The 27325-nt window shown below is 40.7% G+C and overlaps 1 protein-coding gene across 1 annotated transcript; it reads left to right on the plus strand.

Annotated features, from left to right (window-relative positions):
- On the plus strand, nucleotides 1-27325 carry COLQ (collagen like tail subunit of asymmetric acetylcholinesterase; the record flags this gene model as incomplete). The annotated part of the gene is made up of 16 exons (XM_029086820.1): nucleotides 1-116; nucleotides 1842-1946; nucleotides 4605-4649; nucleotides 5166-5192; nucleotides 6880-6951; nucleotides 9353-9415; nucleotides 10456-10482; nucleotides 11137-11181; nucleotides 11928-11963; nucleotides 12934-13014; nucleotides 17258-17354; nucleotides 19137-19273; nucleotides 21992-22111; nucleotides 22705-22825; nucleotides 25120-25222; nucleotides 27256-27325. Coding segments are annotated over 16 exons (1265 nt in total), but the record flags the coding sequence as incomplete, so codon positions are not given.

Consider the following 27325-nt stretch of genomic DNA (forward strand, 5'->3'; position numbering starts at 1 on the left):
ATCTCCCTTGTTTGGAACAGAAGAAACAGCTCAGTCGCAGATCATGCTGCTGCCTCCTCAGCCCTCCTCCACCGCCCCTGTTTCCACCACCATTCTTCAGGCATGGCTGGAGCACTGTAAGTGTGGCCTAGGAGCCTCTCTCTTCTTTTTCCATGACTTTTTGTGTTTGGCAAGGACTGAAGTATCCTCTCAAGCACTGCTTCCTGGCATCACTCAGCAAACCTGTCTGGCTGTGTTGGTGTGGCTCTGTTAGGACAATCATTCAACATCCCAGACCTGGGCTTGAAGTAAACCTCAAATAGATCAAGGAATAAAACGAGGCTGGGTTTGTTCAAGCAGTTAGTTCAAATAACTTAAAATATTCTCCTTACTCTGTGTTGAGACCTTCCTTAGAGTAAGGCAATCCCAAATGAAAGGAAATAGAAATGCAATAAACTGAGTAAGGTCAGAAAGGCAATTTCCCATCCCACAAATTTATTTCAGAGTGTACATCATATATGTGTCCTGTTTTGCATCATATTTGCCTTATCTGGTAGATGAAATGAAGGTCTCAAAGTCCTCCTACGGAATCTATTCCCATCATTTCATTTTGCAGCAAGAAATATGTGTTTGGGTTGCTGGTTCCATGCACATACGCTAACATATGAAACATACTGGACACAATTATATAGCACTTACTGCCAAGCTCTGTTAACTCCAATATATTTTCCATCCCAATGTAAAGATTTTTTCTACCTGCTGAGTAATTCCTGTTCCTTAATCCTACTATTCATTTACCTTGTGCAAACACTGTGATTATTTCTTGTGTTATATAAATAATGATTAGAAAGATCTCTGGCAAGAGCTAACATAAGAAAAAATACAGTGTAAAATCCCCTGTTGTCTTCAGAGAGATCAGGATTGAGCTCAGGGTACTATTCCCCCCATACCAAAATCTAGTTGCCTCCCCTTTCCTCATCCCCTCCCCTCCCCTCCTTGTGCTGTGGTTTCCAAAGAAAGGAGACCCAGAGACAAGATCTCCTTAGGAAATGTGATGTACTCCTTCAGTGAGGAGGTTGAGACCAGGGCCCCTGCGATTGCTCCAAGCAGCCCAGAGAGTACTCTGAACAAAAAAAACACCCTTCACGCCATCTCCTCCATAAAAACACAGAATAAAATTAAATAGTTACTGGGAGGATGGGAGCCATGTGAACTTACTCCAAAGCACTTTTTCCAGAAAATGGTTTTTCACTTGCAAGCTGAAGATCAGTGGTGTTAACCCAGTGTTTCAGGCTCAGTGCCCATCTGCACATCCAGGGGAGATGGCTTTTGTCACAGGATATAAATAAAGCAGTTTACTCATGCAAGTCTAATTTTGAAGTCAAAAGATTAGACATTCATTGATCTTTAAAGGCATCAGCTCTGGTCTGCAGTGAATGAATGCCTACAGGTTAGTTATCTTCTGGAGCGAAGTTCATGCTGCCTATACCCATGCTGAGCATAGTCTCTATTATTAGAGCAAAGATGCTATTTTTGGAGAGATGCTGCTACTTATAAAGTGGGATGGAGAGAGCAGGGTCAGGTCTAAGAATAGGCCAGGGTCCCACGCTGGCTTAGAGGGGCGTGCGGCAGCCTGGCTGCGACGTGCTGCTAGGAGAGGAGGAAGCGTGGGGCAGGACATGATGCCAAAGTGCTAATGTCTAAGCATCCATGAAGATAACCTTGTGACAAACCCTAGGCTTCTCCCTAAGGGAGCAAATAAACTCTCATGTGGTTGTAGCATTTGGTGGCTGTTTATTTATGCATTTCTCCAAGAGGCTATGGATGGCTGCGTGTTCACATATATGTTTTATGTTACATAGAAGCTACATCCCCTGGATATGAAAGAGTTGTGTCAAGAGCTCCGGATAATAGAGGCTTCCTCTCTGCCCAAATCACATTGTCCTGCAGGGCCTCCTGGCCCCAAGGTAAGTGATCCATTTGCGATTAAACTACATCATTCTTTCTCTTCCTCCAAGGTCCTTGCAAAGCTGTAAAACATCTTCTGCAAAATGCCACTTCATAAACATACCAAGCTCTGGCTTAATTTCCTTTTGATCTGACTATGCATAAATCATGTAGGCTTTTTACCCTATGCTCTCATCCCTGCCTTGCATACTTCAGTAGGTTTCAAGTTCACTCTTAATTTTTGTGGAGTTTTACAGTGGGTAGCACCCATCAAAAATCCCAGAGGTACCATCACTTCCTTCAGAGTCTCTTTGCTAGTTTTTTATTTGCTTTAGACTCTGTTGTCCTTTATGTGAGGGCAAGAGCCCATGGGGCGGATGCACAAGAGATTCAATGGACTTGAACGTTAGTGGAATACATCCCTGAGAAGGCAAACACCAACAGTACAGATAAGACATAAGGAGGGGCTTTAGAAGGGCAACGGGATGGGATTCAGGAGATGTGAGATCTGGTAGCTTGACTTGCAACATCTCTGCCTCTGACTTGCTGGGTAGCCTTGGGTCAGTCCCTTTGAGCTCCCATTTCTTTTGTTACAATTTGAACATTCGGAAATTTTCTGAGGGAGGTCAGAAATCTTCTGAGGAACTGGTTCACTTCTAGGGAGAAGGTTTTTGCAAACATCTCTGTAGTGTGGAGAAGATCACTCATTTGCCTTGCCATTCCAGTTCATTCCCTCCGAAGAAAAATACAACTTTTCAGGGAGAGGCACTCCCACCTTTTCCTGGGGCACAGACGGTCCTTATCTGTGTGCCACACCTGGGTGCCAGTTTTATTACAGTGCAGCTAATAGCAGACATGGCACGAAACCTTCGCTGCAGCAAAGCTATGACTGAGGCTTTGGCAGCCTGAGAAGTTACCAAGCACCTAAACAGTTTCAAAAGTAAGGATGGTGCATCACAGTAAAGTTTCAGTTACGTAGCAAAGAGCTTAGCTTTAATTATTTACAAGTCAATACTTCAGAAGGTATTTGTAAGTAGTCTAGAAGATGCAATGTGACAGCCACAAGGTCTTTTTTTATGAACCTTGACTATTCTGTTCTGCCATTTTGTCTTTGCTGAGATGGAGGATGAGGCAGGCTCGTTTAGCATGTGAATGACAAGGGGTGGAGAGAAGCAATAGGAAAGATTTGTCTTGTCCTGTTTTGAGAAAAGTCTTCTCTACATTATGAAACAGCCCTGCAGTGTGGTGGCCATGAGTTGCAGTACATGTAAAAGAAGCAGTTGTTATTTCAGGCTTCACTAGACTGTCTTTTTTAAAACAAAATCCTCTTAATACTCGCTCTGACTTAAATTGAAAGAACAGTAATATTATTTTGTTCTGCAAGGTTCATTGCTATAAATAATATTAATCTTGCAACCAAATGATCTCTGATCCCTCCAAGAATATTTTTAAATAGAGTAGGCTGGCGGATTTTATCACAATGGCAGACAGTAGGGTGGGTATAACATGGCTTTGGAATTTTTAATTATAAATTGCAGGACTGTGTCTTATAACGGGACAGTGCTAGAGCCAGGAGTCCTCTGGACGACACTTTTATGACAATGGTAACCTGGAAAGAAACCCTACCATTATAAAAAAAATGTAAGAAGTATTTCTGAATTCTTTTCCACTGTCGCTTGCATGACTTTCAAAGTAGTTGTAAAAGCTCATACTGCAGACTCAGATTTTAACACTTTTTCATAAGAAGGAGAATTAGATTTGTAATGGTATACATAGAGTATATGTGCAACCTAAGTAAAGTAAAGTAAGTAAAACCTCCTGTGTGCAACCTGAAGTAAAATGAAAGAAATAAGATAAAATTTGGCTCTGACTCTAATAGGGTGCATTCTGATTTACACTATCAAAAACCTAAAGTAACTCTACTGACCAAAATAGTTGCAATAATTTGCATTTGAGGGTACACTTTGCTCCTATTCATGTACAATTTCCATCATGTTTTGGACAGTATAACACAGCCAGGATCCAAACCTGGAGTGAGTGATCTGTACAGTAAATGTAATGCTCCCCTCATGCAGGCTCATGGGATTTTTTTCCTTAGTCATTCAAAAATAAAAGGTGGTGTGTAAACTGAAGCATTCTAGAAAATAAACTTTTTCTGATATTTTTTCTGAGATGGAATTCAAGGTCTACCTGGATTAAGGAGTCTCCTGAAAGGACAATCAGCCTTATTTGAGAGAGAGAAATATCTTCAGGATTCAGAAGTGGTAGCAATCCTCCTTGTCCATACCACACTGCAGAGCCCATCCCACATGTTTTATGGCACTTCCCTCACCACCCCTTTGGCTGACCTCTTTTACCAGCTGACACGACGTCTTTGTGTCCTCATTGTCACTAATTCTTCAGGATTCCAGTAATTTCTCATCTTTCTCCCCAGACCTTTTTTCTTGCTAGTTACCTTCCTTTAGAAGACAACCCTGCATGTCTCAAGTCAGTCCAGTTCTCCAGCCTGCTGTTCAGCAGTGGCACAGACCTGGCATTTAGAGGCCACGTTCAAGCACCACATCCAACACCCCAACCTTGGGGGTTCACACTGTTCTCAGGAGACACCTACAGGGCCATGGGTTGAGGGAAGGCAACCGCCAGTGCCATCTTACTAATGCATTTGTTGTTCTCCATAGGGTCCACAAGGAATTCCTGGTATAATGGGACCAAAAGGGGAGAAAGTAAGTGTCTGTTATGGAGTTTGGTGTATTTTTGAGGGAGCAACAGAAGAGATGAGGAAGCTTGTGTTGACTTTTTTTCTTGTCTGTTTAGTCAATGGTGGGCCTTTTGGATGTGGGGATTTGTTTTAATTTGAACGTAAATCTGCAAATTTGTTTGAAGCTACAATTTAAATCTTCATCTTTCAGTGTTCATTTTCAATCTTGAAAATTCAGCTCAGATATTAAAAGTGATCTATATCAGATCTGCAAAGCATTTGCTCCACAGTGCGTAAGGAGCATTATACCTGAAGCTGGGCATGTAATCACATGCTTGGCTATGCAAGAGGGTGACTGTAGATTTAGGGCTGAAAACACAGGAAATACAAAGAAGCTCTGCCAAAGCAATTCTTATCATTTTACCTGTGGAAGCAAAGTCTTGAAAACAAAGATTTTTTTTTTATATTTTTAAAGAAAAACTAATGAGCTACTGTGCTTCATGTGGTGCCTATAAGACTAATATATTCCTTTCTCTGACAGGGGGAGATTGGCAGGCCAGGAAGAAAGGTATGAACGAATGTGCTGTCTCAGACACTCATCTAATACTTGACATATAGCAGCTGTCAGAGTCGAGTAGAGATGATAGTTAAAGAAAAATCAGCTAATGTTGAAGTTTAACAGGTTTGTGCTGCCTCCCTTGGTACCCAGGATGGGTGGTAGGGAGCTCTGGGTACAGGGCTGGAGATCCAGGCTCTTTGGCTTGGAGAGCTGCCCCAGCTGGTTTGAAGCTGACAAATTCCCTCAGTAAGAGCATGTGGCTCTGGCCAGACTATTAAAACAGAGTGGGAAATTATCTGAACTGTGTCTCTGTGGGCAGGGGAAACAGAGCACGGGAGCTAGCGTAAAAGGTGTATTAAGAAAAACCCAAAGCAAAATCAAACTTTTGACTCCTCCAAAGTCTAAACATGGCTTGGCCAAGTACCCCCGAAGGAGGAGGAATAACTGTTAACGATTACACTTAACAGAGTTTTGGCACCAATGCAATACGCTGACTACAATCCTATGCTTGGTGACATATGAACCATGATATAGTGTCAAAAGTATGTGCCCCTACATGTGATGAAACAGAATACATTATCTCAGTTGCTAAGTACCTCCATTTAATGTAATTAACTTTAGAAGACAGAAATGCAGGATGCAGTGAGACATATACAGGGAATAGTCACTAACCAGAAAAAGAACCCTTCTAATAATATACCAAAAATTTTAACACCCTTCTAATAATATACAAAGGATTTTAACACCCGCTACCAATTAGTAATTCAGATAAATACAAAACACATAAACAAAAGAGGTCTTTTTCTTTAATCTAAAGTACAAATGTCCCACAGTAAAAATAAGTATTACATATGTAAATTCAAGTGTTCAAAACAGTAATGTCTCAGAGAAAGTAACCCACCAACCTACAAGAGAGTGCAAACCTTAAACACAGTACATCATTACTTACTCTTCTGATAAAAACTGGTAGTTTTTACAAAAAGAGAATTTGTCTAGGCTGCAAATAAAACAGTTTAACTCTTGCTAAAAGCTGTCTGGCTCATGGGAGGTCACTCTTAGCCCCAGATACCATGATGACATTTCTAAGATCATATTGTCAAGTGGCGTAAAGCAGTGGAATAACACTAATTGCAGCATTTTAGGAGATACTGGGAGTGATTTACAGGCAGTAGTTAAAATAGATAAATAACTGTATGTATGTGATTATTCATAGTCATATAGTAGCTAATAAAGAGCAATTATAGCTAGTAATGTGAGAATGTTCAGAATAAGAATATTAGCAAATAAATATAGGAATATCTTAGTTAAAGATTTCATTCTGTTCTTAATGCCATTTGGATTCATACTGATATGCAGGTCTTTTTGATTCACATCATATTATTAAATGAAAAGAAAATTTAAGCAATTGATACTGGGTTTTTAGGATTATTATTTTGACTGCATGTAGCCGATCTACCTATTTGAATCAGTATAACCTGGTATTTCTACGAGCCCACACTTCCTCCAGTACCATCAACACAAACTGTATTAGAACATAATGTAGGTTGGGTTTCTTTTAGTTAAAAACAGGGTAAAGAAGCATTTGTAGTTCTTTTGCTGAAAAGATGTTATTCCTCTATATCTCCTGTCTGGAGCAGAGACCTGTGTGCAGGAATGATGTTACATGAATTGTTGTAATCAATGTTTTCTGTTCAAGGGTAGACCAGGTCCCCCGGGCGTCCCTGGGATGCCAGGATCAATAGGATGGCCTGGACCTGTGGGACCGAAGGTAAGACTAAGATTCACACGGGATTACCTGTTCAACACCATGATCTGAACACAACAGTTGTCTTGGGAAGTCTCTAAATCACTATTTGCTGGAGGCTGGGAAACTGCAGCAGTGCAAGGACACTCTCTGCTTGTCCCATTTCTTACTCTGCTCTGCAAAGACCTGCCCAGTCTAGGGTTAGGCTACTGCACCTTCAGCCTAGCCCCTGGAGAGCTTCTTACGTTGATGAAAATAAATGAAAGGGAAATTGAAAGTCAGTCTAATGAAGACTCATTGATAACCACTGATGTCTCACCATCACACAAATCAATGCTTCAAAACTGATCATGATCTTTATGTCCTTCATGATGATCTCTTTGCCTGAATGTGTACTTCTTGGCAGTGTAACTGTGTGCCCCTGAGATCACAGGGAAAATACCAGGTTGGTGTCAGGGTAAAGAGATTACAAATCATGTGGATTGCTGATCAGATCTTTGAAATTCATTCTCATAGAAACAAACATTAATTCCTGTGATTTTTCATAGCCAACAGCACAAGAAATGACAGGATGTGCTTTGTTACTGCAGAGTGGTTCCTTCATCTACACTTACTATAAAAAAGCTGAAGGACAGCTTATGCAAAAGGTATACAGCTCTTCATAGGAGCTACAGTATATGGTGTTTCTACTGGGACTTTTGAGATAACTTACTTTTCTTCGATCCAGTATGCATCAGTCAAAAGGACTGCACATAATGTTCAGTTTGAAGCTGCATTTTCCAGTACATCTTTGACTCTTCATTTGCTCCATGAAGGTTGGTGCCCCCACTTCAGAGAATGTGATGCGGTAGCTCTTGCTGCTGCAAGAATAACAGGAGATGACTTCTGAATTCAAGCCATACCTGGCAAGCAGACTCTCACATGCTTCACAGCTATGTTAGATGAGGAACATCGTACTATATAGCATGTGGGAATGTAGGAAAGCAACAAGGGACTATGTACAAAAAAGGAGCCAATGTCCTTTTTGAACTGTGAGATGAGAAATGGTGTCTCCCAAAATGCAGAGTGCTGTCATTTCTCACCATGGGAGCAGTGAGGGCAGAAGGAAGGTCCAACTACCTCGATCCCTCACAGTGTGATTACTGAGAGCACAGTAACTCTTTCATTTGGCCTTTTCCTTATATAAGCTCTAGTTTTATTTATGAAGTATTCCTAATTTTGATTTTATCTCCTCTTTTTCTATTGTTATGCTTTTCCATCACACTCCTAGCAGCATCCCTCACATTCCGTAGTAATATTTCTCCCTCTACTTTGACTACAAGTACTATTTGCTGTTTAATTCCAATTCTTCTGCTTTTATTGTCTCCTCTGATGCCTGTCTCCTCTGTTCTTCAGATGGGTTCACAATTTCATTTCTTCTGGTCTTTATAAATTTCAGTTTCCTGCCTGCTAATGAAGGCTCCAGTCAAATAGAGGCCGGAAGATCTCTGTGCTCACTTCCATCGGTTGTGTCTCTCTTTCCTTTCTCTTCCGCTCTCTGATGTTCCCAAACTCCTGAGACTCATCTTCACTATAGTAATTTGCTGCATCTTCTTCTTGCTGTAAATCCCCAGCAAGCTTCTCTTTGGGGTTTTGGGGGGTGGGTTTTGTTGGTTTGGTGGTTTGTTTGTTGGTTGTTTTTTTTCTCATTCCCATCTCTGTGCCTTCTATTTTTTCAGCTGGATCTCCTTATTTGTTTTTTCTTTATTTGACACAGCCTTGGTTCAATCCTTATTTCTCCTACTTTCTTTCATCAAGTCTTTTCTGAACTTCTGCTGGGGCAACAGCCAATGTGAAAATCCTCTCCACTAGTAGGACAGTGAAAGCCAAAAGAGAAAAAGATAACTGTACTCTGTTGGTAGGGCTGCTGCATGTCTGCGGGGACTACTCTGTATTTCACCCTAGATATAATTAGCTGACAGCAGCCAGAGAAGATGTTGTAAAGCCTTTTCATTATTTACTGGCTCCAAACCACTGTACAGCACATGATGTTTCAAAACTACGATAAAAGTAATTACTATACCTCCCCAAGCCATAAAGGCTTGCACTGCAACTCAGTGGAAGTGGTGCTGGGTAGTGAGAACACACCTTCATGCAGTAGAAGGAGGCACTGCTGCTGCTAATTTGCTTGCATGTCCTTTAACAGCATCTGACAAAACTGAAGCACAAGTTATGCACCCAAGAAAATGCAAATAGAACAATAAGATAACATATCAAGACTCAGGCAGGATACAATTGAAATATAGACCTGTGATGACAAAGCTACACCAAGGTCAGGCTTGCCTCAACTATTTGACACAAAAGCTGAACCACTAAACTATCAGACATTCAAATATGACCCCATCGGAGAGCCACAATCAATAACTCTCTTTATTGACCCCTTTAGGGTGAAAAGGGAGAGTTGGGTGTGATGGGATTGCCAGGTACAAGAGGACCAATGGGCTCCAAGGTTTGTTAACCAAATGCTGCATTTTCAGACACTGGTTTCTAACGCTCTGCTGACAGCTGCTTCCCTCATGAATTTACTGGAAAGCATTTATCAAGATATATCTTTTCTAATACAGCTAAAAAGTTATGTTCTCTTTCAAGAAAGGTTAAGTTTTCTAGTTGGGCTTGGCTGTGTATTTGGCTTTTCATAAAAATGCTTTGGTGTAAATTACTGTAATGCAAAAATTTATTTTAAAAGCAAAACTTACATATAATTTTATCCTACTAGGAAAGTGAAGTTCTTAAGTGTATCTGCAGATTTAGCTTGTGTTTGCAATGTTTTCCACCTGCCTCATAAGACTGTGGATATAATTTTGGTCCTCTACTAAAACTACACATATGTATTGACAGTTGGACTATAAGCACAATTTGGTCTGGATGTTCTAGCATCTGCACATCATTGTCTATATCATGGCCTCTGCCTTTACAAATTTAAGCCACAACATTTTAAGGTACTTAAAAGAATATATGTAATTAATTTACTCAAATAAAGGACTGGAAAGAAGAACTGAACACTGTTGTTTATTATATGTTTCTTAAAGAAAAACTCAGTTTTATAGTCATCTTCACATTAGAAGATTACTTAGTATATTTTAAGGAAGTTCCACAGGGGCCAGGGTGAACCAAACCAAAAGCAATAGCAGAGGAATATTATTGCTAAAATTATTTCAGATTATGCATCATGACATCTAAGGCTTCATTCACTTTCAGTTATATTTTATTTCCCTTGTTTATATTTTAGAAGCAATATCAAAACTGCTGGCTTTACCTGGCTTTTTCACATTGGCTTTTGGGCTGAATTGTCTTGCTTTAATTCATATTTCATAGTTCTGTATCAGTGCAATTTTAGAAGTGATAAATATTGATTTGCATTTACAAGTTGATGCAATTAATTATTTGTGCTTTGTTTTTTTTCTTCATTTTAAAATCTGCAAGATACTAATTTGCTTCTTGGGTAATCTTGAAAGTGAGAAGCATTAAAATATCTATCATTCCCTTTAGGGTTTTCCTGGGACTAGAGGAGAAAAGGTCAGTGTGACAATAGAATAATGTATAATTTAACAATTGGAAACAGTTATGTTAAAAAAAAAAAGTGTAGAAATGAGAATGAATTTTGTTGGAGTGAAGTCTAAAGGTTCCCATTGAGAAATAAAAACTAGCATCAAGAAGGAGCACAGTCTTGTGCCTTGGGCTGGGATGCTGAAGAAGTGGGTTTTATACCCTGTCTTCTTGTGAACAAGTTAATACAATGCACCTCACTACAGTTTCCCCATCTGTAGAATGGGTATAATAATCCTTAATTGTTACTCTGGTTTATTTAGGCAATATACACTTTGGCACAAAGACAGTTTTTACTGTAAGAACATACAGTGGAACCTGAACTTGGATGAAGCCAACTGGGGAAAAAAATCAAGTTTGAAAGTATTACATTGCAGGAAAGCATGTATTTAAAGTAATTATCTGGAAAAATAATCCCTTTTTCTGCAAGCTTTAGTCTTAATTCTGTTATAATATCAATAAAAGTAATAAGGAACATTTTAGGGTATCTACCCTATACCTCACTCTGGAGACATTACTGCACTCTGCTTGACTCCAAATAATGCCTCATGGAGGAGAAATACTTTTTGCTTCCTTGTGAAATGGTAGTAATTAAGCTGTTATCACCCTGTTGTCTCTCTCCAGGGATCCAGAGGTGACAGGGGTGACAAAGGAGTCAAAGGAGACCAGGTAATTTTCTTTTCTAAATGGCTGTGAGCTTTAGCTGACTGTGCACATGAGGACTAACGTACTTCTGATAGAAAAAAACAGGAGTGGTGTGGACAAAGGGAACCTGCAGACACCTCCCTGGGAGGGCAAGAGTGGCGAGGGTGGGCAGCGGTCCTACCTGATGGGAGAGTGGTGGGGCAGCCTCATGTCCATGTGCCCCCACCAGCCCCAGCGAGTAGTAATGAGGCAGAGGGGGATTTCCCTGGAGGTAACCTCAGTCCCCCCTGGCCTGTGCACTCCAGAACCATGACAGCTTGCCAAAATGTTTTTAGCTGGCAATAGTATATCGCTCTGAGGGGAAAAAAAAAAATAAGTGAGATTCATGGCTTGGGGGTTCTTTTAACTAAGTAAACTATTTTCGATATAAATGGGGAAATGCCATTGCCGAGTGCAGGCTTTGGGAGTTGTCCAGGTAGAGAGCAGGGTTGCCTGTAGGCAAATGCACAACCAGGATGTTTTTGCCAGAGGAGAGAGAAAGCAGTTGGCAGAGGATCAGATGGGGGAGTAGTATTACATACAAGGGGCTTTAAAGCAAAATTTTGCTTATAATTCTCTACCTACTGCATCATCTGTAGTGCTGAATCACAGTGCAGGTTTTTAAACTGGTATCAGTACATGGCACTTGGTTTTCTTCCTTCCAAGCAAGGTGCTGCTTTGTCAAAGATCACTCCACATTTTTTTATTATTTTTCTCCTTTTACTTTGTAGGGAGAAATAGGCTTTCCTGGAATGCTGGGACAAAAAGTAAGTGGACATGATGTATTGGGGAGTTGTGTTAAGTGCTGGCATAGGGTCATGAATGGCTTCAGGGACATTCTGGAAAGTATAAGGCATTGAAGCTCTTGCTTGACCCAACACTTCTTGGACTTGATCAAATTCTTTAGGCTTTTTCTCTTAGGAGAAGACTCTGAGGTGTAGCTATTTGTTGTTGTTTCTCTTTTTTACAGAACACTGGCTTAGTCATAATCTTCCTCCTGTTTAACATATTCAAGCTCTTGATTATAGATTTGTTACTGCCCTAATTGTTTGGCTTTTATTCACTTGAAGCTAATACGTATTTCCTTCATGATGCTCTGAATCAGAACAGCACTACTATAAATAGCAGTGATAACCCCGTCCAGTTTTTATGTATTTAGTATTATGTATTTTATATAATTATACATTTATTTATGTATTATGTACTTATGTATTATTCTGTACTTGAAAAACAATCAAAATTCAGATGTTGGCTCATGGATAGAAATCCTAAATGCAAGTAATTTTCTGACATAATCACATTTTATCTCTGAATTAGGACAAGAAAATAATGGTTGCTTCTATAAAGGCTAGAAGATGAGTGAAATCACCTCTCTTGCCCTGAGTGATTTTATTACATGTCCACCTTAACAGCAAAGCAAGATATTGCAAAGGGGTCAGAGAGTTTTGCTAGCCTTGACCTCTCCAAATCTCTCAGCATATTTCTGATCTCTCCATTTGGCTTCCTCTTTAGGAAAGGAGTTTTCAGGGAAATTTGGGTAAATTGTAAGAGATATCTTTTACTTTAAGCTTATTTTAAAATATTTTATTATAATTTTGGATTTCTGAGAAACAAATGGTGCCAGTATTACCTAGAGGAATCATGTGAGAATCTGCTGTCTTGTATAAGGCAGGTATAAGCAAGGTAATGTGCATTTCTGTCCTTACGTCCTGCTTCCTTCCCTCCACACCTACCAAGGGAGAAATGGGCCCGAAGGGACAATCTGGAGTACCAGGACACAGAGGACCTATAGGAAGACCTGGAAAACGAGGCAAACAAGTAGGACCGCGGTGTTTTCGGTTCCTGTGACTCCTGGTGTCTGTGTGGTTGGGGTGTACGACCGTGTGGTATGTGCTCTCGGTACCTGCACTTGTTCACACTGTGAGCAGACAGATGTAGGGAGCCGGGCTGCTCAATTTACAGGCAGCTTGGTAGGCTGCAACGGCAAATGGGATATATCCAAAGTTCAACAAGTTCCAGCCTGCCCAGGTGCCATTCTCTGCCCGTACTGAAAATAGGTTCCTGGGATGAGCGAAGGAAATAGGGAAACACTGGCTTTCTGGGGCTCTGAATGAGGGAGGGATTGCTGTGGATGCTACAAAAGCTAGTCCCCCTCACCTCAGCTCCAGGCAGAGAGGCAGCATCAGCATCTTACAAGGGACATCCCATTGCCTGTCCAGGAATTTTCTCCCTGGGCACCAGTGCAAAGAGCTACACTACTGCCAGCAAAACCACTGCTTGTGTGCACAGGCAGTAGCTGCCCGCACGCTAAGAATGGTGTGCTGTAGTGGATTAAACTGGTATGTGGTCTGTGGCAATGGAAACCACTGGTCTATACACCCAAACCTCAGTCCTGTATTACACCGTAATTCACTCCTGGTTTCTCACACATGCACTAAGGGTGCCTCCAGTGTCGGTTCAGGCTCTGCCCTTGCCACCAAGACCACCGGGAGAATGCTTTCTGTCCACACTTTCCAATTGGTTGAGGCAGGCTTTGCCCAGGCCCAAGCATTGGTCAACACAGATCAGCTTGCAGAGCCACAAGGCCTTGGAGATGTCTGATATATGGTACAAAGAACCAAAGCACTAAAACACCCTCTCTGTTTCTTCCATTTCCTCTGTTGACACCAAACCAAGATTGATTTGTTAGACTGGATATTTATATGACAGCTCTCACCATAGTACTGCATGCCAGGGAGAGATTCTTCTGCTCTGAGAAAGGTCAGGAAGACACATAATGACCTTAAGGGATGGCAATCTTATATGGAAGCTGTTCAGGAATGGGATGGTTGACAAATTACCCTTATTTAGGGTTCAAAATAAATATGCTATCAGAACTATTTTTTTTTTCAGACTTTTAGGTGAATTGTAAAGATGAGCAATTGTGCATATATTTGATAATGACTCCTCCTTTATAGCATTTCCCGCAGAGGAGATAGCAATATTAGTGTAGCTACCTGTTCAAGTCAGCAAAGGGCTTCTTTGAGCACACCTTTCTGTGTGCTATTTTTAAGCAACTATATTGGGTGTACAAAGTAGACCAGCTCCTGGTGCTCTGAACTCCCACTTGCAGACCCTGTTTTTTTTCCACTGACTGACAGGGACGGGAACCTGTTCTTGACACACCAACGTTGGTTTTAATGTACATCTGCTCAGATACAAGAGCTTGTAGATGCATTGGTTAATGAGCTCAGCTGAAAGCACTTTATTTGCAGTCTGGTTATGTCCAACATTGTAAACAGAGGCACATGCCTGCTTCACTGTTGCTCTGATGCTGGCAGCTAATATCTGAAGTGAAAGAACAGCCAGTGGGGAAAATTAAAAGTTGGATGTTAGGCAGGGAGTATTACGTCACCAAGTAAGGAAAATATGTCCAATGTAAGTCTGTTAGATGACCCAGAAGAAATATTTTTTTGTCCTTGATTTGTCAGGTTTTAAAAGCTGATGTGTCCTCTTTGCTGGTTTTTATTTTTTGTAAATTGTGTTCGTCTGTCCTGCCAAAACACTGAGTATCTTTCCGTAGCACAAGGCAAAGAGAAGATGCAGTGCCTGCAGGTCAACTTGAACACAGTACACTCCTTACTTGACCTTAGACATTTTGTCACATTACACAGTGTCTTAATCAAAAAGTGGTGACATAAGGAATGTCATAATTTAAGGCAACAATCGGTGTGACTAAAAGCACTATAGTCTGGCCTTAAATTAGAATTTCCAGGCACGAGGCTCAATACACAAACCCCTTTCTGGGGCCCTGAATGCAATTTCAGTATTCTACAGGAAAACCAGGTTTCCCTCTGTAATTGGTGAACTAGCTATTTCCTTTCCTCTTTTCTAATCCTTTGAAAAAACTGGAAAGTGGTACTTTAAGGCTCTGTGGGTCTGGTTGCTGCCTTTAAGTGCTGTAGTTGTCTGGCTGTTTGTTCAGCTGATAGCTTCCATCAACACGGGTGTTTCCTGTCTCTCCATCCAGCTGACAGCCCAAGATAAAAGCAGCTAAATTAGGAAGGTGTCACTTCCACTTCCATTTTGAGATGCATCTTGATTATCTCACTGACTTCTTCAACTCCCCCTGGCTTCTGGCACAGGTTCTTCCTAAAATGTGACCAGGAGATGGGAATCACAAGTCACAGCCTCACTGCCTTCAAACTGGGATATAACACCCAAAGCTTTGTAACTTGGGAATTGACCCTAAGGAGCCAGTTTAGAGTCTCAATCTTAAATAAGGAGGAATGACTTAGGGCTTTAGATAATGTTACTTTGAAAGAAGGGACAGGAATATAAATACTGTTCATGGGAAATGCTTTTCTGAATGCCATGGCTGCATGTGAAAAAAAAAAAAAAAAAACCAACAAAAAACCAACCAAACAAAAAAAAAACCCAAGCCAAAGACATTTAATATAAATCTTTGCCATTATTATTTAATCTATCTGTGCTAAACAAGAGCATGAAGCAATCATTCCTCCAAAGCAGGAGACACAGAAGACAGCTTGTTTTCAGGCAGTACATGTCCAACTGGCCCTGGTTTGCCTCTGCCAGATCATTATTGTGTGGGGAAAAGAGATTTCCTACAGACTTCTTGGGGGCTACAAAATCCTGGTCTGTTAGTTCTGTGTTACGTAATGTAAGAAGCAATTAGGGATCAGCATCGCTGACATTCACATAAATCCCGGAATATTTTGATGGCTCAGAGTTTACTTAATAGGATTAAACAAAGCAAATATTCAATTAGTTCTTTATGGGCCATGGCAAAATCAACCTTCCTCTGTTGAAATTGTGCAAGTGACATTCAAATATATCCATGGGATACAACATATTATATAACAACAAATTATTTTAGCATATATTATTATATATGCTTCATTACTCTTAAATTAGACATGCAACCGCTCATCGTGTGCCTGCATATGCACATTAACCTGGAATTACACCATCTTCAAGGAGCTCATCTCCTTTGTCATTAAAGGTAAGCTAACACTGCGCACATAATTTTTGCTGTGCTAAATAACCTATGCTGTTACATAAAAGTCAAATCAGGTGTCTAAACTTTAAGCTATGTAATACACTTCTGAAATATAAAGCTGAGAAATCCAAGCCTTGGAGAGTATATGAGCAGGAAGATAAATATAGTTATTTTTAATGTGTCAACATATTAAATTCAGAAGCAAAAATAGGAAAGTGCTGAAGAGCTCTGGGGTGAAAAATCCAGATGCCTAAGGGTATGGCTGCACAAACAAGCTCCCATGAGGCAAATTAGGGCTGATTTTACAGAATATTAGCTATTGTACAGTGACTGTGTGTAAGCTCATGTCCCATAGGTAGTTTTACAGCATTCTGGGGGGACACACCATTTGTCAGCATGGTGTTGCCACACACTAGCTTGCACTTCGTAAAGCCAAGCCCTTGCTTGCCTTGAGATTATTTGACAACATAGCTACACCCATGGTGAAAGTCAAGGAGATACAGGAGTCCAGGCACCTAAAGTACTTCTGAAAACAGTGTGGGCCTCAAAGTCACTAGCACGCTTCTGAAACACTGCACCCTAAAACTGGGAAATGTCACTGTGGAAGCCCTTGTTGATGCCTTATGAATTTTCTCTTTGATTTCCCTGTTGTTTATTAGTGTGATAACCAGGGATTTCCAGGGTCACCTATTTCAGTTCCACCAGCCCTTTCTTTCTGAACTGCACTAACTCCTAGAGAGCTACCAGGGGTAAAAAGGCATCCTTAAAGAAAGACCACCAAAAGACTGGAGTCAGAGCAGGGTGATTCCTGACTCCACACAGAACAGATCTGCTGGGATGGGACTGTTCACTTTTAGGAGCAGAAGTTCTGCCTGAACATGCTTTTCTGTCTCCATGTAGAAGAGGACAGCACCTCTTCCCTGGGGTGGTGGCTATGAAGTTCATGCTGTGTTCCTGTTGGCAAATGTCTTAGCTTTCTTGAAAGGGGAAGCCAGTCCTGGTTAGAAGAGGTTGTGTATTATTAATAGTTTAGAAAATAAATGAATGTTTCCTCTCTCCTAGGGACTAAAGGGAGACATTGGACCTGCGGGTATCATGGGTCCACCTGGAAGGCCTGGTCCCTCTGGCCAGCCAGGCCCCCCTGGACCTTCAGGTTCAGGTAAGCAGGAGATTGGGTGATTTCCTAAACAGTGTCCATGCTTCCCAGCCCTTCCTGACTCATCACATACACCTGCATAGGCCGCTTTGCAAAAAGTGCTGCAGGGCTTCATTTGCTTCTCCACTGACAGCAAGGAGGGGATTTCTCCCGAAAGCAGGTCATGCCATCCTTGTCCATTATAAAGACTCTATACCTTACTTTAAAGCCTACATTAGGTCTTATGTTTCAAATACAACAGAAAATATGGCCTATGTGGTACCTGTGGCACTTTGGTAGACGAGGATGATGAAAAGCCATCTGGCAGCCTTGGAGGGACTAGTTAATCTCCATCATCAAAGGTCTGCTGCTTCTCCGCATATCCCTGCTTACAGTGAAAGACTGTGATTTCTAATCAGCCAGGACCTGTGCAGCTCTGTAAAAGAAAAACAGATGAGACTCAAGTCACAATGGCAGTAAGGAAAGAAGGGAAGAGAAAGAGGTAGGAGTCAGAGGGAAAAAAAAGGTAGTGAAAAAAACACCCTCTCTCTTTTTAGTTAAATGCTGTAGATCTAAGCTTGCTGCAATTGTGAGTATTACAGAAACCACAAGAAAAATCTTCTAACTGATAATTGTACAGCTTCAAAGCTAGGCATGCACATAAACTCTAGACAGTGTGAGAGGGAGTTAGACAAGAAGGACAATACACAACCCACAATGTTCAGTGACAGTGAACCTTCAGACAGGGTTTTCTCAACCTGAGTGTTTATTGAAGTACCTGAATAGAAAAGCAAAACCAGTTGGAAACTCCTGTTGCCTCCAATGGACAACAGCTGCTTGCATTGCAGCTGATCTGTTCAATGTCCTCTTCTATTTTGCTTTTCCTTTTTCTTCCCTGGCTTACATCAGTGGGCAGGAGGACTTTTCCTTCTGGTGGTCTGGAAATGGTACATCTGTGAAGCTGGGGGCTGCTTCAAAATCTTCACGTCTCCCATTATGAAACATCTTTGTCCTGAGTAAAATAGCTGGAAGTTTTCTCATGGCAGAATTCTCACCATGTCGATGGGAAGGCAGCCAGGATCCTGAGATTACTTTTTAAAGGCTTTACTCCATCCACAGAAAGTTTATGTGTCAGGCTTGCTAATCTTTTTCCTCTAGAATATAAATTCTGATCCTAAATGACCTTTCTGTGGTGATGTCACTGCTTGCAGTATGAACATGTTGGCTTGTAGCCTAATTCTGCAGACTAGTGCATCCTTGCCAAAGTTTGAAAGTCAAAAAGCAGGGATTTTTTATTTTTCTTTGTAGCACTCCTGTATTTCTGGTTGGGTTTTCTTGTACAGAAACCTCTGAAACAGCATTGCTCAAGTGGCTGCACAAATGCAGAAGTCTAAGGTGGTATGGATGTCCACACAGTCTGACTCTACTAAACTCGGTGCATAGGTACTGTAGAGTGATCTGTTGTTCATCATGGTCTGAATTCCTGTAGCTTCAAACAGGCTGACATTAATCTGGAAATCCTAAGTAAACAGCCTCTTTTTTTCTCTGTAAACTTGGTAGAAAAATTTTAAAAGTGATTAAAAAAAATTACTATGGTACAAACCCTGGTCTTTCTCCTGAAGTGCTGGAATTGGTGGTTCTAGGAATCACTTCTTTCAGTTCCCAGTGGATTTGGTGAAAGATATGCATCTCTGAAAATTCACATAAATGCATACACTTACCTGAGCTGTACTTTTTTCACTAAGGCTATGTTTGTGTTTTGTATGTTAACTTTATAACAAGGCAACCTGGCACTTTGTTTCCTAGGGCAATTTGCAGTAGGACCAAAAGGGGAAAGAGGGCTTCCAGGGCCTCCAGGGAGATGTTTCTGCAGATCCCCGCATGTGAATAACCCGTCCTATGGAGAACCTGTGTTTGGACACAGTTATCCGAAAGTCCCTGTGGTAAGCAGATTTTCTGGGAGAGGATGTGAGCAGTTCGTAAGTACTTTTACTGTAGGAGATGGTATACTCATCAATATCTTGGATTTAACAGAGAAGATGTCTGTATATGGGCGATGTGATATTTCTAGTATCCACCACCTCCGAGAATCAGTCGGTAAAAGAGTCTGATCTCATAACTACTCTGAAGGCTGTGTGATTGAGGTGCTGAAATGCAGCTGTTTCAAACCATCAGTAATGAACCATGTGCTTAGAAACCTTTTTTCAAAGTCTGGTGATGCTTGCTTCCATCTCCTACTGTACATCTATAATCTGTTCTTTTTATTCCAAATTAAAATATTTTTCAGATTGGTCAGTGAAATAAGCATGGTTTTCTTGCTTAATTTTTCCATCTTCTTCTGTAAAGGCAGTGATTTCAGAATTGAATGTTGAGGTCAAACATTTCACATGTATGATAGAACTTTCTCCCAAGCACAGACCCTCTACCTTGGACCAAAAAGGAGTCTCCATGAATCATGGGAGTCAGACTTCTGAGCTCCTGTCTGTAGACATACACTTTTTATAACTAATTTCAATCTCTTACCTTCTAGAAAGCATTTTTATGAGCAAATTGGACAAAGTACTTTAAAAGATAACTCATTGGTAGAAAGTGACCTAGTGATCTTTCATCTCCAATTTCTTTGGGCTTTGTAAATACTATTTCTCTACTCTTCCTTCTAGTGCTCCTTGCCTTATTATTCTGTAGCACTTAATCAACAATGAAAATGCTACCTTGCTGCTGTGTACCAGCATAGCCCATCCATTCCACTCATGCAAGTGGCTGTTGTGTGGTGTCTGGTCATTTCTGAATGACAATAAGCAGCAATTAGCTTTGTTAACTTTCCCATCTGTCACATTGTCAGAAAGCTGTTACAGTGTGTGAAAGGGATGCACTCACCACACTGTCCATTAAACTAGGTCTTTAACTCAGTCTTTGCATGTGTGCTGCGAGTCTTGTCAACTGCTCCCTCATCCCTGTCTACATTGCATCACAAAAAATGCCCCACTATTTTGAAAACTTTATGGTGACAGAAGAAAGTGTATGAAATAAAGGTGCATATCACATCATGCTGCCCACTATTGCAAAAAACTATAACGCACTTCACGGCGTGGAGAGCTCAAGGATAAGGTATAAAGCTTGCAATATTCTGTGTAGGTCTTACGACCCTTTTTCATCTGGCACAGTTTCATATTAGATCTTAAAAGATGGTAACGAGAGTGTAACTACCTAAAATACAAGTACCCTACACTGTCTTGATGAACCCTCATTTGATGATGATCAAGTGCCACAAGGGATGGCAAAGAGGCAAGCCTCAGCTTTGAAAGTGGAGCACTTGCAGAGCAGCGCTCCCCCTTCACCTGCCCCATCTGTTTTACTCCCTTGAATGTCAAGAGCAGGAACTTAAACATTGCTATTATTCATTCTGTTCAGACCCCCGTGCAGCAGCTTTGAAGCCTGTCTCTTACCACTTGAAGGCTGTTGCCAGGGTTGCTATAGCTGCACATGGAAAAGACCCCAAGAAGGTGTTCCGTGCCCCCAGTCCCCATGTTGCCTGTTTGCCAAAGCAGCATCCTACCGCAGCACGTCCCCAATGCAGTCACCCACTTGCCCATCCACTCCTCCAGTGCCAGAGAAATTAGGGCCCTGGGGCTGGGCTCCCGAACACAGTTACAGAATCAGTTCTTTGCTGGCTTTCTATTTCTTTGCTTTCTTTCATTCAAGCTGAAGGCATTTTTATTCATTTTAATCATGTTTCTTTAATGAAATTGGCCTTTGTCAGGGGCTATGGGAATATTCTGCTATGTAAAAATTCCAGGGTAATTTGTTTTAAGAAGAGCCAATTCTGTTTGCGCTAGTGGCAATCAGGCTCAGCCCTAAATCCATTTTGCTCAGAAGCATTCCATTTGCTTTTTCTTAATTTAAAAATGGTTTGAATCTTGCTAAAATTAATTTTATTAAGCTGCTGAAGGAAGAGATTATTTCCTGATGCCCCTTAGAGCCAATTTAAGTGACTGAGACATTAAAAAAATTGGTAAGAGAACAAGTTGTCCTAATTTTTCCATTTTAAACTGATTTTTTTCTGTTTAATAGAAGACTTGGCTTTAGACTTAAGTATATGCATGTAAAAATATGCATTTCAATGCTAATTAAATCTAAACAAACTACGAAGTATTAAAAGATAAGTAAAGGCTGCACTGAGCAATGCATTATTTATTTTGTAGCCATAAACATACCTAAAAAATTATAGACAAATCCACAAAAAGCACTTATGTCCATAAGTATTTAGTAGTTGCTGCAGCATCTAACCATTTGAGCATCTGAATGTTTTTCTTAGCAATGATTGTGCACAAGTATTTGCACAATTGTTACCTGTGGATGTGCATTTTGAAACAGGGGCCACTGGAGCCACAGTTAGGGGCTCAAGAAAGACCATTCTGCTTTGGAAATGTGTGTCTTTTCTTACCAGTCACAAAGGAACCTCCTATGGCCTGGCAGTCCATGGATGCAAGTTCTCACCCAGGGCTGGTATACTATTCTGTTTCTGAAAACAACCAAACTATTTTTCTGTGCAATTATTTACTTATTTGCAGATACATATGTCAGTTTACAAAACTAGGTTCTGTGACAATCCAAAATACTTCTTGAGAGGGTTACCAGTCACTTCTTTTTCTGTGTCCCAGATTTTTGTGGTGAATAATCAAGAAGAATTGAACCGGTTAAACACTGAAAATGCCTTAGCTTTTAGAAGAGATCAGAGATCTTTGTATTTCAAGGACACCTTTGGATGGCTCCCAATCCAGGTGAAAATATGACTGTGGTCTCAGAAAACTTGTGAGTGCATGTTTCATTTTTAAACACAGAGCAAACTTGCGCACTTAAAGTGTCATACAAAATCAATGAAGCAAATGGAGAAAAAGCTGATTTTGGAGCACTGCCACAACTGTACCTAATTCTGTGATTTTTGTTCACAGGCATCTTAATTACTCGGGTGTTAACTCATCAGTATTGCAGGTTTTGCTAACATTCCTGTGAACCAGGCTCTACTGGTGAACAAACCAAGTCTGAGTTCAGGGAATTATGATAGTAAAGAACATTTTTTATTTAATACCAAATAACTCACCAGGGTACAAAGTTGCAGGAAAACACAAATCCTGCAAACCAGAATCATGTATTTCCTTATTGTTTCAGGGAGCTAAGCTAAGTCCTGCTAGCAGCAGGATCTTTCTTGTGTCCACTAGACTTTGAATCACATTCTGTATAAACCCTGTGAACCACCAAATAGCGGGATATGAAAACTCAGCTGCGGGATTTGCCTCCCATAGCCCTTCACCTGTGCTTGTGATCCAGGCTGCTCGTGGTCAGTTCAGTAACTGTGGTGTGTTTCTTTGGCCAGCTCACCCCTTTCTATCCCGTGGATTACCGCTCGGAGGCTGGCGGTACCTGTGGAGATGGGATCGTACAGGATGGGGAGGAGTGCGATGATGGCAATGCGGTTGTGACTGATGACTGCATAAGTAAGTTACAGTTCATTAAGAGCAGCCTCTTTCTACCAGGGAAGGTGCAGTAGCTGTTTCCACAGGGTACACTGCTGTGTAAATCACACAAGCCTTTCACTCAGGGGAGCTTGTGTGGTTTGTGGATCGAGTGCAGGCACAGAGAGAGGGAGGCACATGGACCATAGTGCAAAAACTGAGGTCCTTCATGCTTGTGGATGCCACACACCAACACAAGGCACAAGTGATGCCAAGTACTTCTCATGCATCCTCATTGAGGACCATGTGTCTCAGTGAGCAGAGGTGTTTGCAGTCAGAGCAGAACCACTGCATTTCAGGGGCCAAATCCAGCAGCTGGTTTACATGCACACCTTCCCCAGGGGCTGCGAGCTTTCTGGCCAAAAGGTGGAGCATACCTTTGCAGGGCACCACAAAACCCCTTAAACACTGAAGCTGGCTGTTTCTAATAGGATGCTAGGTCCTGGGTCCAGTAAAACCACTTTGGACTTTCTTATTCACTTGCATAGGGAAGGTGTCAGTCCACTACCTTCACTATTAGGTTTATACAACATCTGATTCCTCTCTGGTCAGTCTTCCTTTTGTTTTGCTGGTTGTGGATAGCAAAGAGCATATAAGCATACAAGCAGCTGTGGCAACCTTCACTTCTACCTTTTTGTTACTTTTAAGGCTCAGTTCTTTCCCCAGAGTTTAGCACTCCACACCATCTACAGCTGACACACAGCAGGTCTGGTACTTTGTTGGTTCTAGCAAAGGGATGCTGCTTCACATTTCAGAATAGTTATCAGCCCACACTGAAGGAGGAAATTTTCCTTTTTCATTTATACAGCCCTCAATTTTTTAGCCTGACTTTGAAGATGGATGAGGTGTATGCAGCCACACTCTGTATGAGTTTGTCCATCCACCTGTCCATCGCCATCCTTCCCCTTATAACTTAGGAATCCCAGCCAACTTCTCAATGACAACAGGAAAGAAATTTCAAAGGCAATTCAGTTGCAACAGGTATAGGAAGACATATAAATAAATGTCCCCTCGAGCCTGCCTGACTGCAGAGTAATCCAGAGAGAGAGCATGAGCTCTCCAGGCTCCAAGAATGAGAAAATGATTCAATTAGAATTTGCAATCAACCCCAGGGAACAAGCATGCAAGAAAATAGTGTCCATTAGTTCTAGGCCCTGCTAAATTGTACAGTGTGTGTCTTGGAGGCACATCGTGTTACTTGGTGCTATATGCAGGGCAAAGCTTCAGGTCGATTGAGGTCTTGCAATACATAGACTTCTGGCACTGATGTGACCCCAAAATTATCATTGAGCTACTTGGAAATGAGCACATTGCCATCTTTCTGCTCTGGTAACTGAACCAAATGGAAAAGGTTAACTAAATGTTGAGTGGATTTAATTGCTCATTCTTAGAAGCATCAATTTCTAACAAACAGATAATTGGTGCAATTAACTAATCATTTCTATTTGTAAATAACTCACTTTAACCCTTATAAACTCCCTATTATTGAGTGTTCTTTTAATTCATTGCTTTATAGTGCCTCTGAGAAGATGTCAAAGTGATTTTAGCTAAAATAATTTGTTCGAGTTATAAAGTCATACTCAAAAAGTTGAAGACATCAAAAGCAAATTCCATTTGCTAAAATAGCAAGCAAACCCACAAATTGCTGCAGCCTACATGCCAGTCACTGTGAGAAAATGTCACAAGGCCCACTCACACTCAAGTCAGGAGGAGTCAGAAGTGGAAAAAACATCTTTTTGGCAATCATTACATGCCTTTTTTTTTTTTTTCTGTTAGAAAGGCAATAGGTCTGCATAATTCTGTTCATATGTGGGAACTCACTTGCAGCAGACACACACAGATCCTGTGCAATATTGGATAAAGATCTAGGTTGGAATTTCCAAATTACTTCATGACCTCAGAGTGTTATTTTGAAATTGTGTCCTCCCCAAATCATTTCTGTTAACTGTATTTTATGCATCCTTTCATGTGTTTTGGCAGTAATTATCTATGGTAATAATAATCATTAGACTAAATGATGTTGTAATTAGTGTTTCTGTAGTAATTCTTTTTGGTAGTTATCAGTTCTTTCCCTTGGTCATTGAAATTAGGCTTTAAAAAGCGTATTATTTGTAGTGAAGGGTATTGCTTATCCTAGGACAGTCCCTACATGTTGCCCTTCCCAAAAATGCCTTGTTTTATATTTTACCCTTAAAAAAAAAAATAAAAAAAAAATTTATTTCCACTTACCTCACACGAAGTGCTTTGAAGGTATTTCTTTCTATATTTTTCGCTAGGATGCCGCCGTGCTTACTGTGGAGATGGCTACAAACACGAGGGGGTTGAAGACTGCGATGGGAAGGATTTTGGATATTTGACATGTAAAACATATCTCCCTGGGTATGCATGAGCTGTCTTCACTTTGGTTCAGGTTTTTTTGTTTGTTTTCTTCTTTTTTCTCTTTACCAGCTTTAAAACAGAAAAGTATTACCCACTTAAACCTTGTTCCACTGGGACCTCTGCAGGTAGTGTGAGAGAGTTTGTCAGACTATTTCTGCATATCATTGACTTTAAGGTATAAATCTCATTTCTTGGTAATAAGCACATGCCTCTTACTGTACAAAATGAATGCAGGTCACATAGACATATGTTTGTCCATTGCTGGCAAAGATTTCCTCATTTGGTGACATTATTATTGCACTAACATTCACTTATAACATATTAAGAGTAGGAAAAAACTATGGGAAGGAAATGATCACACTGAAGGGGAAAAAACCAAACCACAAACAAACAAAAAACCCAGCAACCAAATCACAACCTCCGACCAACCTCCTGTTGCCCTTACCGTAAATGGGCACTCCAGGGGTATCTCTGTTTTCTGAATCAACCGGCCATCTATCAGCCTTTCCAAAGATGAGGAAAATCACTCAGCAGCAGCTGCAAAGCCCTGCATCTGCTTAGCAATGTCCTTCATTTAAAGGATCTGCTTATTGTTGATTTGCCTTCTCTGCCTTTGTTTAAGCAGCTTCCTCTGGTCAGCATTTTGCCTCCAGCAGCAGCACCTCCATTTAACTGTCAGGTATTGTTACTGACTAACAGGAAACATTTAATTTGCAAATGAAATTATGCACAGAGCCCTCATCATTCACGGAAGAATAATGTGCTAATTGACAGGAATAAGAAACCACAGGATGTCTTTGTAAGTCAAATGTTGTGCTAATTCTTCCACTGCAATTGTTGGAGCACTCCTGGTGTAAGAGATTACTAAAATGAGACCAGCAAACCTGACAACCTGAAACATTTTACAGCGATCTCATCTTCAGACAGTGTGGAGCTGTTTTCTACTGTGACAAATGTTCCCTCCTAAGATCCTGAAGTCTGGTACCAAAAATAGCACCACAAAAGCTTCAGAAATTTTTATAAATTTCCCTTTCCATGCATAACAAAATTGTAAAGAGCAACTGAGATCCTTTATTTTTGTGTGTGCAGTCTGCAAATTATCTACTAAACTATAGAAAAAGCTGTGGATCATAAGTAAAATGAGTTAAATATGTGAGCATGGCACTCCCATTGGAGTTTCATCCCAAAGCACCCTTTCCCCCAAGAGCTCAGCTGCAAATGATTTGCCTATTTCCTACTCTTTCCAGTCCCCAAATCCCTCCTCATATTTCACACACATTCACTTCAGATTTTAGGTTGGTTTTCTGAGAATATGGGTTATCCAAGGACATAGTTTTAAGGACCTGCTTAATGGCTGATTAATCCACATCTTGTGGATTATCTGACAGATGGGTTATTCACTGAGACATATGCTAGCAATAAAAACTCATCAAAACACTTATTTTATTAACACTTCTGGTCAAGTCTTCTGTAGGTAGGGTCACTGCAATTCAGTTTAAGTCAGTAGAAAGACAAAAACCATTATTTTTCCTTATTTTGCAAGGACACTTCCATTTACTTTTTTTTTATTATTTCAAAGGTGGGCATGTGTCACTATCATTATTTCAAGTACATGAAAAATAAGTTAAAGGACAGGCACAGTCACGCTGCTGAAGCTATTGGAAGTAACTGGAAAAACACTTAAATCAGAGCCTCAGATATTTCATTACACTGTTCCCATAGGTGATCCCCAAGGCCTCCTGCACCCACCCCCATATAAGGCTCAAGTCCCATTGTCAATGGGGATTTTATTTTTTTTAATTGCCATTATTGAGAATTAAGTCTTCACTCATAGTTTCTCCTGGACTCTTATTTTGCTGACAAGGGGGAGCACCGTAGATCACTTATGGAAATTACCCTCTTGTTTTGGTTCCCATATGTTGCTGCAAACCGCAATTTCTGATGTTCTTCACTCCCACCAAGAGTTACATGCAGAAACTGTGTAATGTGAACTATAGCATACTTTGAAGCTGAGGTATTCTCTTTTATTTTAGGTCTTATGGAAAATTGCGATGCACTCCTTACTGCTACATTGACTCTACACAGTGTCGATACTTCACATGA

This window comes from Antrostomus carolinensis, unplaced genomic scaffold (genome assembly GCF_000700745.2).
Source record: "Antrostomus carolinensis isolate BGI_N321 unplaced genomic scaffold, ASM70074v2 scaffold10599, whole genome shotgun sequence".
In the NCBI taxonomy this organism is placed as follows: Eukaryota; Metazoa; Chordata; class Aves; order Caprimulgiformes; family Caprimulgidae; genus Antrostomus; species Antrostomus carolinensis.